Source organism: Pelobates fuscus, chromosome 2, assembly GCF_036172605.1.
Source record: "Pelobates fuscus isolate aPelFus1 chromosome 2, aPelFus1.pri, whole genome shotgun sequence".
NCBI lineage: Eukaryota > Metazoa > Chordata > Amphibia > Anura > Pelobatidae > Pelobates > Pelobates fuscus.
In genome coordinates this window covers 432,873,578-432,892,422 of record NC_086318.1, presented here as the reverse complement: position 1 = coordinate 432,892,422, position 18,845 = coordinate 432,873,578, and the positions used below count along the sequence as shown (strand labels likewise).

Here is an 18,845-nt window from a genome sequence, read left to right as displayed (position 1 = left end):
CCAGCGTAGTCCACAGTATTGCACATTAACCCCTTAAGGACCAAACTTCTGGAATAAAAGGGAATCATGACATGTCATGCATGTCATGTGTCCTTAATGGGTTAAACAGATAGCCCCACAGGTAATCACAACAGGACAAAATGGACCCACAGCTACTAGAGGAAGAGGACGTCACATTGGGAAATGTCTAAATCCTGGACTCTTGGTTTCTTAATGACTGGATTGAGAATCACTGCCCCTCATTTACTGAGTTCCTAAATCCTTATATAATAAGATGTATCCCAGCTGTTAAAGCCACAGGCTGTTGGTAAGGGTTCCATATCTACATAAATCATCACACAGGTTCTGATAATGGACACAGCTGATTGGGATCCCTTATAACAGGTCCATTGGAACGGGCTCCCTATTCCAGTCTCCTCCTCACTGGGTCAGGATCTCACACAGTGCAGTATGACTCTGACAGACGCTGAGAAGGTTCTGGTTCTGTCTCTATGGGAGAAGATTGCTCCTAAGGCTGGGAGCGGAGGCCATGGACAGGTAATAAATGGGAGATCTGTGCTTTGTGTATAATATGCTGTGTATATGGAGGAGATGGATATCCCAAAGCTGATGTCTTAGTCAAAACTTGACATTTAGTAGTTACCTTTTTAGCTGCATAAATCAAAAACTACTAACAGTCCTCTGCCCATCTGAAATGTTGGGGAGTACGGCAGTATGTCTGGCTGTCACGCTGGCTCTCCCAGCTTCTTAAAGATATAGTCCCTATGTGAGTGCCACGCTTCTAGGATAGTGAAGACTCCATGTTTCTCCAGATATCTGAACAAACATGGGGGCTACAATGGTCAGATCCACTGCTAAATGTAAGAATTCCTAAAATGACCCCATCAATATAGTAGCTCCTTAACCCCTTAAGGACAGAACTTCTGGAATAAAAGGGAATCCTGATGGAATATTTCCATCATGTGTCCTTAAGAGGGTTAAAAGGACACTACTTGCCCCATCTCAATAAGTGTCTAGGTGCAGTTAATTTAACCCAACAATCTAAAACCTTGCTGTTTAGCAGGTACAGGAATGTTATTGTGGCAGGGTTAATCCCCCTCTTGTGGCTCATTTACTTGTCAGCCACTAGAGGCACTTCCTCTGAATAACAAGCCGTTATTAAATCAAACGCGTCTCATACAGCATTTCCCTGGTTTGAGTTTACAGAGGAAGAGGTTCTATTTCAACTGTCAAAAGTAAAGACAAATAAGTCAATGGGACTTGATGGAATACACCCAAAGCTATTAAAAGAGCTTAGTGGTGTACTAGCAAAACCATTAACAGATTTATTTAACCAATCATTGATAACAGGAGTAGTCCCAGAAGATTGGAAGTTGGCGAATGTTGTGCCCATTCACAAGAAAGGTAATGGGGAGGAGTCGGGCAACTATAGGTCAGTAAGCCTTACTTCAGTAGTGGGGAAAGTGATGGAAACCATGTTAAAGGATAGGATTGTTGAACATCTAAAAACACATAAATTTCAAGATCAGAGACAACATGGTTTTACTTCAGGGAGATCATGCCAAACTAATCTTATTGATTTTGTTTTGATTGGGTAACTAAAATTATAGATCAGGGTGGTGCAGTAGACATTGCTTACCTAGATTTCAGTAAGGCTTTTGACGCTGTTGCACATAGAAGGCTTATCAATAAACTGCAATCTTCAAGTTTGGATTTCAATATTGTTGAATGGGTAATGCAGAAGCTGAGTGACAGGCAACAGAGGGTTGTAGTCAATGGAGTATATTCGAAGCTTGGGCTTGTCACCGGTGGGGTACCTCAGGGATCTGAACTTGGGCCCATTCTCTTTAATATTTTTATTAGTGATATTGCAGAAGGTCTTGGTGGTAAGGTTTGTCTTTTTGCTGATGATACTAAGATATGTAACAGGGTTAATATTCCAGGAGGGAATGATTTAGGTAAACTAAAAAAAATGGTCAGAATTGTGGCAACTGACATTTAATGTGGATAAGTGCAAGATAATGCATCTTGGACGTAAAAAAACCCAAGGGCAGAGTACAGAATATTTGATAGAGTCCTAACCTCAACATCTGAGGAAAAGGATTTAGGGGTGAGGACTTAAAGGTAGGCAGACAATGTAATAGAGCAGCAGCCCTGGAAAAAAATATCTATGCCAGCCCCATAAGTCATTGCACCATATATTGTCGCATGTAATATGTAAGGATATGTCTTGCCACCCCAGATAATAGAGTAATATATATATATATATTTATTTTTCTAATATAATATATTGGTCCTTTCAGAGTAAAACATTTAATTATACAGTAAGCATACTCACATGCAGACACAGACAATCTCACTGACACACACAAGCTCATTGATGCACAGCCTCATAGACAAACAATTTCACTAATATACATAAGCTCATTGACATAAAAACACAAGCTCACTCACTAGCAGACACACACACACATACACATGCAAGCAAGCTCACTAGCAGGCGCACACACACACAGCTTAATGTAGTGGTTCTGGTGTCTATAGCCTGTCCCTGCAGGCTTTTGAATGTAAACACTGACTTTGCAGAGAAAAGGCAGTGTTTACATTGCTTCCTAGTGACACCTCTAGTGACAGACACTCAGACTAGAGGCGCTTCCTGTGTCAGTGCGGATTGGCTGAGATCATCAAGCTTGATGATTTCAGTCATAGAGGCAGAGACCAGCACGACGTTGGGGAAAAAAAAAAGGTGAGTAAAACACACACACCACGACTGACACACACACACACCACGACTGACACACACACACACCACGACTGACACACACACACACCACGACTGACACACACACACACCATGACACACACACACACACCATGACACACACACACACACCATGACACACACCATGACACACACACACACACACCATCACACACACACACCATGACACACACACACACCATGACACAGACACACCGTGACACAGATGACACAGACACACCGTGACACAGATGACACAGACAGACACACAGCGTAACACAGACAGACACACAGCGTAACACAGACAGACACACAGCATGAGACAGACACACACGACACAGACAGACAGACACACACGACACAGACAGACACACACAGCGCATGACACACACAGACACAGACAGACACACACAGACACAGCATGACACAGACAGACACACAGACACAGCATGACACAGACAGACACACACACACATCATGACACAGAAAGACACACACACACAGCATGACACAGACAGACACACACAGCATGACACAGACAGACACACACACACAGCATGACACAGAAAGACACACACACACATCATGACACAGAAAGACACACACACACAGCATGACACAGACAGACACACACAGCATGACACAGACAGACACACACAGCATGACACAGACAGACACACACAGCATGACACAGACACACAGATACACACGACACAGACACACACGAGACAGACAGACACACACACCATGATACAGACACACACGACACAGACAGACACACACATCATGACACAGACAGACACACACATCATGACACAGACAGACACACACATCATGACACAGACAGACACACACATCATGACACAGACAGACACACACAGACACAGCATGACACAGACAGACACACACAGCATGACACAGACAGACACACACATCATGACACAGACAGACACACACACACACACACAGCATGACACAGACAGACACACACAGCATGACACAGACAGACACACACAGCATGACACAGATACACACGACACAGACACACACGAGATAGACAGACAGACACACACACACACACAGCATGACACAGACACACACACACACATCATGACACAGACAGACACACACAGCGCATGGCACAGACACACACACCGCATGACACAGACAGACACACATACACAGCATGACAGACACACACACACCATGATACAGACACACACGACACAGACAGACAGACACACAAACACACAGCATGACACAGACAGGCACACACACAGCATGACACAAACAGACACACACAGACACACACAGACAGACACACACAGCATGACACACACACACATCATGAAACAGACACACAGACAGACACACACACACACAGCATGACTCAGACAGACACACAGCATGATGCAGACAGACACACACAGACACACACAGACAGACACACACAGCATGACACACACACACATCATGAAACAGACACACAGACAGACACACACACACACAGCATGACTCAGACAGACACACAGCATGACGCAGACAGACACACACAGCATGACGCAGACAGACACACACATCATGACGCAGACAGACACACACATCATGACACAGACAGACACACACAGCATGACACAGACACACACAGCATGACACAGACACACAGATACACGACACAGACAGACACACACGACACAGACAGACACACACGACACAGACAGACACACACACACACAGCATGACACAGACACACACACACACACATCATGACACAGACAGACACACACACATCATGACACAGACAGACACACACAGCGCATGGCACAGACACACACACCGCATGACACAGACAGACACACATACACAGCATGACAGACACACACACACCATGATACAGACACACACGACACAGACAGACAGACACACAAACACACAGCATGACACATACAGGCACACACACACAGCATGACACAAACAGACACACACAGACACACACAGCATGACACACACACACATCATGAAACAGACACACATACAGACACACACACACACACAGCATGACGCAGACAGACACACAGCATGACGCAGACAGACACACAGCATGACGCAGACAGACACACAGCATGACGCAGACAGACACACAGCATGACGCAGACAGACACACAGCATGACGCAGACAGACACACAGCATGACGCAGGCAGACACACAGCATGATGCAGACACACACAGACAGACACACACACACACACACACACAGCATGATACAGACAGACACACACACACACAGCATGACAGACAGACACACACAGCATGACACACACACACACACTCCCACTGACATACATACTTTTTGGTACCTGTGGGTGGGCAGACTGATAGCTGTGCTGGCGGCCGCAGGGAGAACTTGAAAGGCGGCCGCAGGGGAAGCTCTTCATGAGGCCGCTGGGGGAGCAGGCTGTTCTATCTCTGCTCTCCCTCCCTCGCGCGCAGCTTAATGAGACCGGAGCCGGAATATGATGTCAGGGAGGGAGAGCAGAGACAGAACAGCCTGCTCCCCCAGCGGCCACATGAAGAGCTTCCCCTGCGGCCGCCTTTCAAGTTCTCCCTGCGGCCGCAGGTCACCCCGGCCCCAGGTGCCGAAATTTCCCGGTATCCCGGTGGGCCAGTCCGGCCCTGATGCCATTGTACAGAACACTGGTGAGACCTCACTTGGGGTATTGTACGCAGTACTGGAGACCGTATCTCCAAAAGGATATTGATACCTTAAAGAGAGTTCAGAGAAGAGCTACTAAACTGGTTCAAGGATTGCAGGATACGACTTACAAGTAAAGTTTAAAGGAACTTAACATGTATAGCTTGGAGGAAAGATGAGACAGGGGGGATATGATAGAAACATTTAAAATACATAATAGAGACTATTTAAAAGAAGAAACTACCACAATAAGATGACATAGTCTTAAATTAGAGGGGCAAAGGTTTATAAATAATATCAGGAAGTATTACTTTACTGAGAGGGTAGTGGATGCATGCAATAGCCTTCCAGCTGAAGTGGTAGAGGTTAACACAGTGAAGGAGTTTAAGCATGCATGGGATAGGCATAAGGCTATCCTAACTATAAGATAAGGCCAGAGACTAATGAAAGCATTTAGAAAATTGGGCAGACTAGATGGGCCGAATGGTTCTTATCTGCCGTCACATTCTATGTTTCTATAACCAAATCACTGTCATGGTGGTCACAGAACTTGGAGTAACTCTTTAAGTGTTGGGATGGAGTGGGGACAAGTAAAGGGACACAGGCTGGTAGAAATAGGTGCCAGAAGTTTTAAATTTAATGTTTTCATAAATTTAAAACCTTGTTTCCCTCTCCAGTGAGTCACTCTACGACCAATATGCAACTGAGATTGCCAGATGCACCATTTCCCTTTACCCATCTCACTGATCCATATTGATGGGCAGCAGAAAAGCACTGCTCTACAGTGTTTGGAATCTGAAGGTTCTAGGAGAGAAATGACCTCCCTGGGAACGTGTCCTTTGTAAGATGCTCCATAGTTCCCACTAATAGCTGCAAGTTATATACATAGGTGGAGGGTAGGGGGGGTGAGGAGAACAGGGGGAGACCATGAAGGGAGGGAGGGAGGGGGGTTGAGGAGAGACCACTAAGGGGGGGGGGTTCAAGGAGACCACTTAGGGAGGTGGGGGGGTGAAGAGAGACCACTATGGGAGTGGGGTGAGGAGAGACCACTATGGGAGTGGGGTGAGGAGAGACCACTATGGGAGGGGGGTGAGGAGAGACCACTATGGGAGGGGGGTGAGGAGAGACCACTATGGGAGGGGGGTGAGGAGAGACCACTATGGGAGGGGGGTGAGGAGAGACCACTATGGGACGGGGGTGAGGAGAGACCACTATGGGACGGGGGTGAGGAGAGACCACTATGGGACGGGGGTGAGGAGAGACCACTATGGGACGGGGGTGAGGAGAGACCACTATGGGACGGGGGTGAGGAGAGACCACTATGGGACGGGGGTGAGGAGAGACCACTATGGGAGGGGGGTGAGGAGAGACCACTATGGGAGGGGGGCGAGGAGAGACCACTATGGGAGGGGGGCGAGGAGAGACCACTATGGGAGGGGGGTGAGGAGAGACCACTATGGGAGGGGGGTGAGGAGAGACCACTATGGGAGGGGGGTGAGGAGAGACCACTATGGGAGGGGGGTGAGGAGAGACCACTATGGGAGGGGGGTGAGGAGAGACCACTATGGGAGGGGGGTGAGGAGAGACCACTATGGGAGGGGGGTGAGGAGAGACCACTATGGGAGGGGGGTGAGGAGAGACCACTATGGGAGGGGGGTGAGGAGAGACCACTATGGGAGGGGGGTGAGGAGAGACCACTATGGGAGGGGGGTGAGGAGAGACCACTATGGGAGGGGGGTGAGGAGAGACCATTATGGGAGGGGGGGTGAGGAGAGACCACTATGGGAGGGGGGTGAGGAGAGACCACTAAGGGAGGTAGGGGGTGACGAGACACCACTAAGGGAGGTGGGGGTGGAGGAGAGACCCCTATGGGTGGGGGGGAGGAGAGACCACTAAGGGAGGTGGGTGGGTGGAGGAGAGACCACTATGGGGGGGGGGGGTGAGTAGAGACCACTAAGGGGGAGGGGGTGAGTAGAGACCACTAAGGGGGAGGGGGTGAGTAGAGACCACTAAGGGGGAGGGGGTGAGTAGAGACCACTAAGGGGGAGGGGGTGAGTAGAGACCACTAAGGGGGAGGGGGTGAGTAGAGACCACTAAGGGACAGGGGGTGAGTAGAGACCACTAAGGGACAGGGGGTGAGGAGAGACCACTAAGGGACAGGGGGAGAGGAGAGACCACTAAGGGACAGGGGGAGAGGAGAGACCACTAAGGGACAGGGGGAGAGGAGAGACCACTAAGGGACAGGGGGAGAGGAGAGACCACTAAGGGACAGGGGGAGAGGAGAGACCACTAAGGGACAGGGGGAGAGGAGAGACCACTAAGGGACAGGGGGAGAGGAGAGACTACTAAGGGACAGGGGGAGAGGAGAGACTACTAAGGGACAGGGGGAGAGGAGAGACTACTAAGGGACAGGGGGAGAGGAGAGACTACTAAGGGACAGGGGGAGAGGAGAGACTACTAAGGGACAGGGGAGAGCTCTAAAGGACGGAAGGGAGAGCTCTAAAGGACAGGGAGCAGGGGAGAGCTCTAAGGGACAGAGTGTAGGAGAGAGTACTAAGGGACGGGGGAAGCACCAAGGGACAAGGGGGAAAGCACTAAGGGACAGGATGGGAGAACGGGAGGGGAAAGCACTAAGGGACAGGATGGGAGAACTCTAAGAGACAGGAGGGGAGAGCACTACGGGAAAGGGGGAGGGAGATCACTAGGGAGGGGGCATGAGAGAGGAGAGACCAATAAGGGACGAGGTGGGGGAGAGAGACCAATAATGGACAGGAGAGAGCTCTAAAGGAATGGGAGGGGTGAGCTCTAAGGGATTGGGGGCAGGGGAGATTACTAAAGGACAGTGAGGCAGGGGAGAGAAATAAGGGACAGGAGGGGAGAGAGGCTGAGGAAGAGGGGAAAAAGAAGCACAAAGGGGCTGGTACGACTCAGCCCCTATCCTACCCCACAAACTCTCTATTTCCCACTACACACACAATGCATCCCTTTACACACACAGCAACACACCATGCTTCCCTTACACACAGAGAAACACACAATGCACCCATCACACACACACAATGCAACCCTTACACACAAAGACAATGAACCCCTGGCACACATACACAGAAACACACAATGCATCCCTTACACACACAGAAACAAACACTGAAATACAATGCATCTCTTGCACACTCAATGCACCCTTTACAGACAGACACACTGCATCCTTTACATACAGACACCTTGCATCCCTTACAAATACAAACACAGAATCACAGGCTGGTGTTAAAGCAGAGTAGGCACCTGCTTCCCCCACATTGCAGGTGCCTACTCTGCTAAATCTTACCCAGCCAGGGAGGAAGGGACGGTGGATGCAGCGAGGGAGCCTAATGTTACTGCTCCTCACTGCTCTCTCAGGTGCGCCGTCTGAAGTGAAGCCGGACGTTGGAATATGACGTGATATTCCAGCACCCGGCATCACTAAACTGCACGCGGAAGCAGTGAGGAGCAGATAGAAGGACCCCAGGGAGATGCTCCACATCAGCTCCAAAAGGTAGGGAGCAATAAAGAAAAGAATGTGTGAGTGTCTGTCAGTGTGTGTGTCTGTCAGTGTGTATGTGTGTGTCAGCAGGAGGAACAGTTTGGCATGGGGTGGTAGGGGGGTGGGATTCAGTAGAGGGGGAGCTGTGGTTTAGTAGAGGGGGTGCTAGTTTTTTTTTATACTGTATTTTTTAAAATAAACTTGCGTTCCTATGAAAATGTAAGGTATTTTTTAGGGGGTCCCACATAAACTTAAACCTTGTTTATGTGGCCCGTGCCATTCTTTGAGTTTCACATGCTTGCCCTACACACTCCACTCCCTGTGAGTAAACTCATGGGTGTAACATGTAGGTAGACTTATGGGTGGGCCTTATCAGGGCCAGATTAAGAGCCCAGTGGGCCTGGTGCTGACAATTATGATGGGGCCTAATTACAGAATCTTATCGACCAAAAACACTAAAACAGTCATACCTCTCAAGCATCATGTATCTGATAGAGTTGGTGTTGGAGGGAAACTCAAAGGATGCAGCCAGGGCCGGCGCGTCCATAAGGCGGCACAGGCGGCCGCCTTAGGGCGCACCGGCTCTGGGGGTGCCAGATTTCAGTGACCGGTTGGAGGGAAGCGCTCCCTCCTGCCAGGTCACCTCCTGGACCCCCGGCGGGCGACAGTGTTCTAATGAAAGGCGGCGAGGGAGCTCTAACCTGTCTACTCTGCTCCCTCGCGCGCTGTCTGCTGATTCTGCGGGAGCCGGAATATGACGTCATATTCCGGCTCCCGGCATCAGTAGACAGCCCGCGAGGGAGCATAGCAGACAGGTTAGAGCTCCCTCGCCGCCTCTCATTAGAACACTGCCGCCCGCTGCCCAGCAGCCCCACTGAACCCCAGGGACGGATCCACGCCAGCTCTCCAGGTAGGGAGGCTGGGTGGATATTATTAATAATTTGTCTGTGTTTGTCTGTGTGTGTATGTGTTTGTGTGTGTGTATGTGTTTGTCTGTGAGTGTGTGTATGTGTTTGTCTGTGAGTGTGTATGTGTTTGTGAGTGTGTTTGTGTCTGTGAATGATTGTATGAATGTGTGTCTGTCAGTGTATGAGTGTTTTGTCAGTGTGAATGTGTTTGTGAGTGTCTGTCAAATCAGTGAGAGTATGTTTGTGATTGAGTGTGTGTCAGATCAGTGAGTCTGTGTCTGTCAGTGACCTCAGTGTGTTTGTCATTGAGTGTGTGTGGCTGTTAGTGTGTATACACCACTGAGTGTAGCGTGGCGGAGCGGAGCGCAGTACAGGAGCTTCTGTTTCCTGTACCCGGCCAGACTGACAGGAAGTGCTCACTGAGAGAGCACTTCCTGTCAGTCCAGCCAGGTACAGAAAACCGAAGCTCCTGTAGAGGATCTGCTCCGCAACGCTACAAGACAGGTAGGAGGCACACCAGGAAGGGGAGTGTGACCGCTAAGAGGGTGGGGGGTACACCAAGGGACAGAGAGGGGAAGGGAGAGAAACACCAAGGGACAGGGAAAAGAGGGGGGGAGGGGAGGGGAGAGGAACACTAAGGGGCTGGTTAGGAGGCTCATAGGTGAAGATGTTAATTTTAGAGGGGGTGCGGGACGGAAAAGTGCATCTTCACCTATGTACCCCAAAATCCTTGCACCGGCCCTGGAGGCAGCTATAAGAAAACACATACTCTATCCTAATCTCTTTATCTATTGTATGCTTTCCTCTTTCAAGTAAATCCATACCCCCTAAAAGCAGTGTCCAGCGAAGCAGGAAGTCAATGGGTGGGGTAAAAGGGTGGGCCAATGACGCGAATCACATGACCAGAACTGACAAAAGCGACGAACATGCCCAAAAAAGGGGCATGTCTGTCCAAAGAATTGGAAGGCCAGTCTGGCATCAGTGTCCCTATGTATCACAATGTTGGTGTCCCCATGTCGCCCTGTCCCTTAGTCTCCCAGTGTCTGTGTCCCCATTTCTCCCAGTGTCCCCATGTCTCAGTGTGTCCCGTGTCACTAGGATACTAGGGGGCACTGAGAGACATGGGGACACAGTGAGACACTTGGGGATGCTGGGAGACATGGGGTCACTTGTGGATACAAACATGGGGACACTGGGATACATGGGGACACAGACATTTGGGAATACTGGGAGAAACGAGGTCACAGACTCTAGGGACACAGACACTGGGAGACATGGGGACACAGACATTGGGGAAACTAAGACACTAGGGACACTGGCTGGGAGGCATGGAGACACAGACACTTGGGGACATTGGGAGACATGGGGGAACTTGTGGACATAGACATAGGGACACTGGGAGACATGGAGACACTAGGGACACAGACACTGGGAGACATAGGGGAAACGGAGACACTAGGGACACTGGCTGGGAGACATGTGGACACTGGGAGACATGTGGACACTGGGAGACATGTGGACACTGGGAGACATGTTGTAACGGACCGTTTCACTTACAAGAGGATAAAACCCAGTTTAGGCGATATCCCCCTTTTCCATAGACCAGCAGCTACTGCAAGCATCAATCTTCCAAACTGCAAACTGTACAAATCTTCCAACTCCCGAACTGGAAACACACGAACCCTGGAATCAGCCGAACAGGAAAAGCATACAATCCGCTTACACTCCTGGCAGTCAGCATACAATCCAATTCCCCCAAAAACGAGACGACACATCGGTTTGAGGGTCAAGCAGAATCTCTGGACTGGCACATCCAGCCTGGCTTTTATTACAAGAGTACACATACAGGCCACACCCAGGGGGAGGCATAAAATAACCAATGACATAGATGTTTCCTCCCACACATCCCCTCCCCTTAGTGTGATACATAATCCCATTATTCATACAGTTTAAAATATACTTTTTACACAATATTTATAACTTCAAAACCATACATCACATTCACACAAAATTACATATCCACAATCAATCCATTCAGGGGAACAACATATTTAAAAATGGCATGGATCAGACCAGGGGTTCAAAAGTTAGTAAAGTATCTTTTAAAACCCCTAGCTCCAGCTCAGACCGGTTTTACAGAGCCTTCTCTGTGCTGGAGAAGCAATCCAATTACCTCCCAGCACAGAGACAGACTCCATTGAGCACATGGGGACACAAAGACAGTAAAACACTTTAAAATACATAAATTCACCTTTTACACATAACACACAGACATTTCACCTATCCCCAGATAGCTGGGATCTGCGCGCACAAAACTACCGAATAGCACGCAGATCCTACTCACACAGTTCACTCGCCACGGAGCCGAAGTCTTTAACTACACAAATGGGCTCCATGGCATAGCTATCTGGGTTAACACATTCACATAAAGTCTGGTCCATAGTCCAAAGGCAAGAGGCGGGCAAGCAGCCCCCTCCAAGGACACGTGGCGAGGTCGGTTTCGCCACACATGTGGACAGTGGGAGACATGTGGACAGTGGGAGACATGTGGACAGTGGGAGACATGTGGACAGTGGGAGACATGTGGACAGTGGGAGACATGTGGACAGTGGGAGACATGTGGACAGTGGGAGACATGTGGACACTGAGAGACATGTGGACACTGAGAGACATGGGGACACTGAGAGACATGGGGACACTGAGAGACATGGGGACACTGAGAGACATGGGGACACTGAGAGACATGGGGACACTGAGAGACATGGGGACACTGAGAGACATGGGGACACTGAGAGACATGTGGACACTGAGAGACATGTGGACACTGAGAGACATGGGGACCCTGAGAGACATGGGGACCCTGAGAGACATGGGGACACTGAGAGACATGGGGTACAGACACTGGGAGACTAGGGGACACTGTCTGGGAGACATGGGGACACTGTGTCCCTAGTGTCTCCATGTCCCAATGTGTCTACCTATGTCTCACAGCGTCCCCATGTGTCTCAGCGTCCCCACGTGTCTCAGTGTCCCGATGTCTCCCTGCTGCCTTTCCCCCCATCCTTCACATATCTGAGCTGTAGTCTGTCTCTGCAAGCTGGGAGCTGCTGTCTGGACTCTCTGTGCTGTGTAGCTGCTCCCCCGTGGATCAGTGAGTAGAGAGAGGCAGGGAGATGCTGTAACTTCCTATCCCTGCCTCTCTCCATACAGTGACCCCTACTGGCCGGTGCTGGTATTGCAGAGTAATCTCTGTTTATACTGAGAAAAATATTTGCATTTGTACTGCCGGTATTACTGCAATACAGTCACGGGCAGGCAGCCTCAGATAACGACTGTGCCTTAAAATACCAGTCATGGGCCTATTCCATGGGCATGGGCCTGGAGCTGCAGCTCCATCAGCCCCTATGTTTAATCCGGCCCTGGGCCTTATGGGCATAGGCACCATCAGGCCCTGTGGGCCCAGACCTTGAGCTGTGCAAGGGGCCCCAAAAAATTGAGCTGCTTCAAGATCCCCCAGAACATTGACTTTTGTGAGCACAGTTAGAAACAGCCGCCAGAGACCCTGTGCTACACCAGCCCAGTGGAGCCAGACTGCAGCCAGAGCCCATCACCATCTTCATCTGGTTGTAAGTAGGCAATCTAGTATAGTATTAGTGACACTAATCTCTAATTTACCTCACATTAAAGGGACACTATAGTCCCCAGAACCACTGTAGCTTAATGAAGTGGTTCTGGTGTCTATGTCAGGATCGGGACAGGGATCCAACACGCAGAATACAAACAGGAGCTAGGTACGTATACCGGACCTTAGAATGGCCAGACTAACGTAAGGAGTAAGCAAAGAATGGTCAGAGACAAGCCGAGGTCGAGGGAACGAGAGAGCAGGTAGGCGAGAGACAAGCCGAGTCCAAAGGATAAGAGGTAAGCAGGGTCGAAAACACAAAGCCGAGTCAGAACCAAAAAGACAAATAGAAATAAGAGCACTGAGTGACCAGACTAGCTAGAACCACGACAGGGCAATGAGCCATTACACACAACCCTATTTTATACCTTGGCTCTTTAATTGATGACTCCGCCCCCGACGAGCCCTGATTCGTTGCTCGGGATTTGATTGACAGGTCGGAACGTGATTGCCGTCATGACGTCGGCTACTGAGCGCCGCATCATAAAAGGAGGCGGAGCTATCACGGCCGGCGTGTAAACGGCCGGGAGGACTGCGAGGATCGGGTGAGTCAGCCCCCCTGAGAGGACGGCCGTCTAAATGTCTAACCTTCTCCGAGGTAGATACTACAGGTACCCTGACAGTCTATAGCCTGTCCCTGCAGGCTTTTTATTGTATGCCAGATCATATGGATGGGGCATTGTGGGTGGGGGTGGGGGGGATGGGCTAGTTATATATTATATACACTACTATACTACAATATTATATTAAACACTACTATACTACACTAGACTATACAGCAATATAATATTATATACAATACTATACTACAATATTATATTAAACACAATACTGTACTACACTAGACTATACAGCAATATAATATTATATACAATACTATAGTGCACTATACTACAATATTATACACAATACTATACTATACTATATTACAATAATCTAAACGATGAAGGCAGTATTTTGTTAGGGTTGTTTACTAAATTGTGAATTGTCTGGAATTCAAAGTAAATTTAAAATTCTAGGTTAAAATAACGGAAATGAAATAGTTGCTGACAGGAAGATTGTTTTCCAATTAAGCTATTACAGCCTCATATTGGAAGTTATTTTTGAATTGATAACAGGGTTATTCACTGGAATCTGAATTTTAATCCAATTGGGGAATCTGAGGCAGAAATAGTCAGGTTGTGTCGAGGACTTAGTTGGAGAACTTTTCCCGATCAGCTGTTTTCGCCTTTAGGAGTTTAGTGAATAGCCCTGATTAAATTCCTGACAATTCAAACTTAGTGAATAACCCAGCGTGGGGGTGATACGTGTCCACAAACACATTTATTAATCCTAATTCAGTCTATTCACTAAAGTTTGAATTATCAGGAATTTTAAAGTAAATTTAAAATGAATTTCATCTTTAAGGCCAAACTAGCCGAAGACCTGGAAGCATAGCTGACTCGGAGAATGTTCCCAGTTTGGCTGATTTGGCCTTAAATTTGAAATTCACTTTGAATGTCTGACAAATCTCCCTTTAGTAAATAACACTGTAATGCAGAATATTTCATTTATTCAGTTGTAGAAATTCACATTTCATGATTTGGTGGCAAAGCATTAAGGTTTTGTAGCTGACTTGCTGAGTTCCTAAATCCTGATTTAATAAGATGGATCCCAGCTGTTAGAGCCACAGGCTGCTGGTAAGGGTTCCATATCTACATAAATCATCACACAGGTTCTGCTAATGGACACAGCTGATTGGGATCCCTTATAACAGGTCCATTGGAAAGGGCTCCCTATTCCATTCTCCTTCTCACTGGGTCAGGAGCTCTCACAGTGCAGTATGACTCTGACAGACATTGAGAAGGCGCTGGTTCTGTCTCTATGGGAGAAGATTGCTCCTAAGGCTGAAACACTGGGAGCGGAGGCTATGGACAGGTAATAAATGGGGAATCTGTGCTTTAGTTGTGTATACTATGCTAGGTATAGTGTGTGTGTGTGTGTGTGTATATATGTGTGTATATATATATATATATATATATATATATATATATATATATATATATATATATATATAATTTTTTTATTTTTTTTTATAAAAATTTGCTTGGCTGTCACGCTGGCTCTCCCAGCTTCTTAAAGATGTATCCCCTCTGTGAGTGCGATGCTGCTATTCATTATACTATGAGAAATACAAAAAACCCAATCTGTGACCCTAGCTCTCTTTGCTAACCTTCTTAACTTGACTTCAGTTTGCTTCAAGTTATGTTTATGTAAATTAAATGCTAGATTATTCAGAGAGCCTAGTAGCTGGGGCTACAATGGTTCCAAAACAGTGAAATCCACCCCTAAAATTACCACCACAGCCTCATCAATCTAGTAGCTCCTTAAAAGGAAACTAAAGGCCCTGATCACTTCATATCCGTGAAGGAATATGGGTGCAGTGCCCATTTAAATTTGCTGTTTAGCAGATACAGCCATGTTATGACTGCAGGGTTAAACCCATCTCATGGCTCTTTTCTGGACCACCACTAGAGGTGCTTCCTCTAAATTACAAGCAGACCCTTAATAAAGGGACAAAAGGTGCCTAAACAACTTTTAGCTTAAAGGACCACTATAGTGCCAGGAAAACATACTCGTTTTCCTGGCACTATAGTGCCCTGAGGGTGCCCCCACCCTCAGGGTCCCCCTCCCGCCCGGCTCTGGAAAGGGGAAAAGTGGTAAAACTTGCCTTTTTCCAGCGCTGGGTGGGGAGCTCTCTGCCTCCGATCCTCCTCCGTTCCGCCCCGTCGGCTGAATGCGCATGCGCGGCAAGAGCTGCGTGCGCATTCAGCCGGTCGCAAAGGAAAGCATTATCAATGCTTTCCTATGGACGCTTGCGTGCTCTCACTGTGATTTTTCACAGTGAGAATCACGGAAGCGGCTGTCAATGAGACAGCCACTAGAGGCTTTGGGGGAAGGCTTAACCCATTTATAAACATGGCAGTTTCTCTAAAACTGCTATGTTTATAAAAAAAATGGGTTAACCCTAGCTGGACCTGGCACCCAGACCACTTAATTAAGCTGAAGTGGTCTGGGTGCCTAGAGTGGTCCTTTAATAAAGTTGTGCATAAGTCATGCCCCTGCAGTCTCATTGCTCAATTCTCTGCCATTTATGAGTTAAATCACTGGTTTGTTTTATGCAGCCATAGCCACACCTCCCCTGGCTGTGACTGACACAGCCTGCATGAAAACAGAATTGTTGCATTTTCTATCAGATGTAACTCTCTCTTTAAAATCTCCTGCTATGTGAAGTGAACCTAACTTCTATACAGGAGGCTCTTGCATGGTCTAGCACGCTGTTGACCAAGCAGGAGATAAGCCATTCTAAACTTAAATAAAGGAAGTCTAAACATAAGATGACTCTTTACTGGAAGAGGTTACAAAGACGGTGTGACTAGGGCTCTATAAACAGTGATTTAACTTGTAAATGGCAGTGAGACTGCAGTGGTATAATATATATACCTACCAAAATTGCTTTATAAAGCTAGAGTGGTTTTGGTGACAATGTATCTTTAAATCAAATGCTAATACCAATGTCCCTGGTGTGGAGTGGTGACTTCCTGTGCATGCACACTTGCCTCCTAATGCTTCCCTAAAGGGAAGGCATTAGATAAGATGTCAATCTTGATGGTCTTGGCTAGGAAGGTTGGTGTGGATGCAGCACGGGAGGAGACAATGACTCCTAAATAGATGGGGGGTAACACTATAGTGTGAGGAATACATGTAAAAAATTGTACACTTGGAATAAAAGCTAACTGTGACTGGTCCTAGTTTATATCTAACTTTCCATTAGTGTTAATGTTGCCTGGGCTTTTTCCTCCCCTAGCCTTACCACTTCCTCCAAAGAAGCTGCTAAATACTTTGAGAAGTTTGATTTATCCAAAAACTCTCCCGATATGCTTGCTCATGGAGGGAAGATAATGAATGCAATTGGTGATGCCATCAAAAACTACGACAAACTAAAGGAATCCATGACAACCCTCACTGACTTGCACGTGAATACAATCCATGTGACACGGGATCTCTACGAGGTAAGAATTGGTGAAATGGTCAGCCTATTGGCAGTCTGTCTTGAATTGGTTATTTACATAAAGAAATGATGGGTGTCTCTAATCAAGAAATGTAAAAGTACACTATAGGCACCTATACCACATCCTCTCAATGGAGCAGTCTGGGTGCCATGTCTCTGCAGTTGGAAGCTTCGTTCTACAGAACAGGCTCTTCATTGGGGAGTTTAAATGCTCTGTGTGGCTCTCTGGCACTTCCCATGAGATGACACGGTAAAACTGTCTCATGGAAAAAAATGTGACTGGTGCAGTGTGGTGGTTTGCTGTACATGCGCACCGCCTCCCAGCTTTGCTCTGGGAAAGAATTTAATTGACTTATCATCCATTTCTATGTCTGAGAGAAATCCCTTGCATGTGAGGATCCAGTCTCTTAAACTGTAACTAGGGCAATAGTGTCCCTTGAATTCCATAAAATAGGCTTGGACCATGTTCTGCTCCAACCTTCCATTCACAGCAAAACACTAATAAAATGGCTGCCAAGAATTGGCATCAGTATAGACTTGTGATCCAATGTCAGTTGGAACCACATTCCATTTAATCTCTCCAATATGAAGTGATCCACCATGAGGAACTGGTTTTGCCTGTATCAGATGATACTATACTTGTGCACAAGTCATAAATGTCATTTTTTTTTTTTAAATATATTGTGGGTTCTAACAATCCAAAATATCTGTATAGTGTCATTAAATATGATACAAATAGTGAGCACATAATGTAACCATATGTAATTTCTCTACAGCTCATGTGTGGGTGTATTATAGCAGTTCTGAGCAAGCACTTTCCAGAGGAATTTAATGACAAGATGGCGGCCGTGTGGAAACCATTCCTTGATGAGGTTTGTCGTGTCCTGGCTGGGAGTGAGGAGAAGTGAGGACAAAGAACAAGTAATCTGCTGTAATACGAAGATCCAGTATAACTTTAATAATATCTAGCAAATGCCAGCTTCTTGCCAGAATTAGAAATAAAATGAACCTGGATTATGAAGGCCTGTGTTGTGGTTGTTTATTTCAAAGCTTCCTTAAAGTTCTTCTGTCAAACTTGCGGTTGAGTTGGTTATTTTTGGTATTCTGCAGTGTCCTACGATGCATTTGTTACCTGGCCCTAAGTTCACTACTAAATCTCCTCCTAATCTTAGTATCTGCACAATCTTTATAGCGTGGCAGTGACATCTTATCTGTCTTGCACATGCT

The 18,845-nt window shown here is 47.3% G+C and overlaps 1 protein-coding gene across 2 annotated transcripts; it reads left to right on the top strand.

Moving 5' to 3' along the window:
- The first annotated feature begins 516 nt into the window (after positions 1 to 516).
- Positions 517 to 18,560, top strand: LOC134586038 (hemoglobin subunit alpha-3-like). Of its 2 annotated transcripts, none has more exons than XM_063441545.1 (3): positions 517 to 537; positions 17,415 to 17,619; positions 18,395 to 18,560. In XM_063441545.1, the coding sequence occupies exons 1-3, from the start codon at positions 530 to 532 to the stop codon at positions 18,524 to 18,526; spliced, it is 345 nt and encodes a 114-aa protein (XP_063297615.1). In that variant the 5' UTR covers positions 517 to 529; the 3' UTR covers positions 18,527 to 18,560. The 2 variants fall into 2 exon arrangements, with proteins under 2 accessions (XP_063297615.1, XP_063297614.1); XM_063441544.1 differs by lacking the exon at positions 517 to 537 and adding an exon at positions 15,369 to 15,484.
- Positions 18,561 to 18,845: the final 285 nt, after the last annotated feature.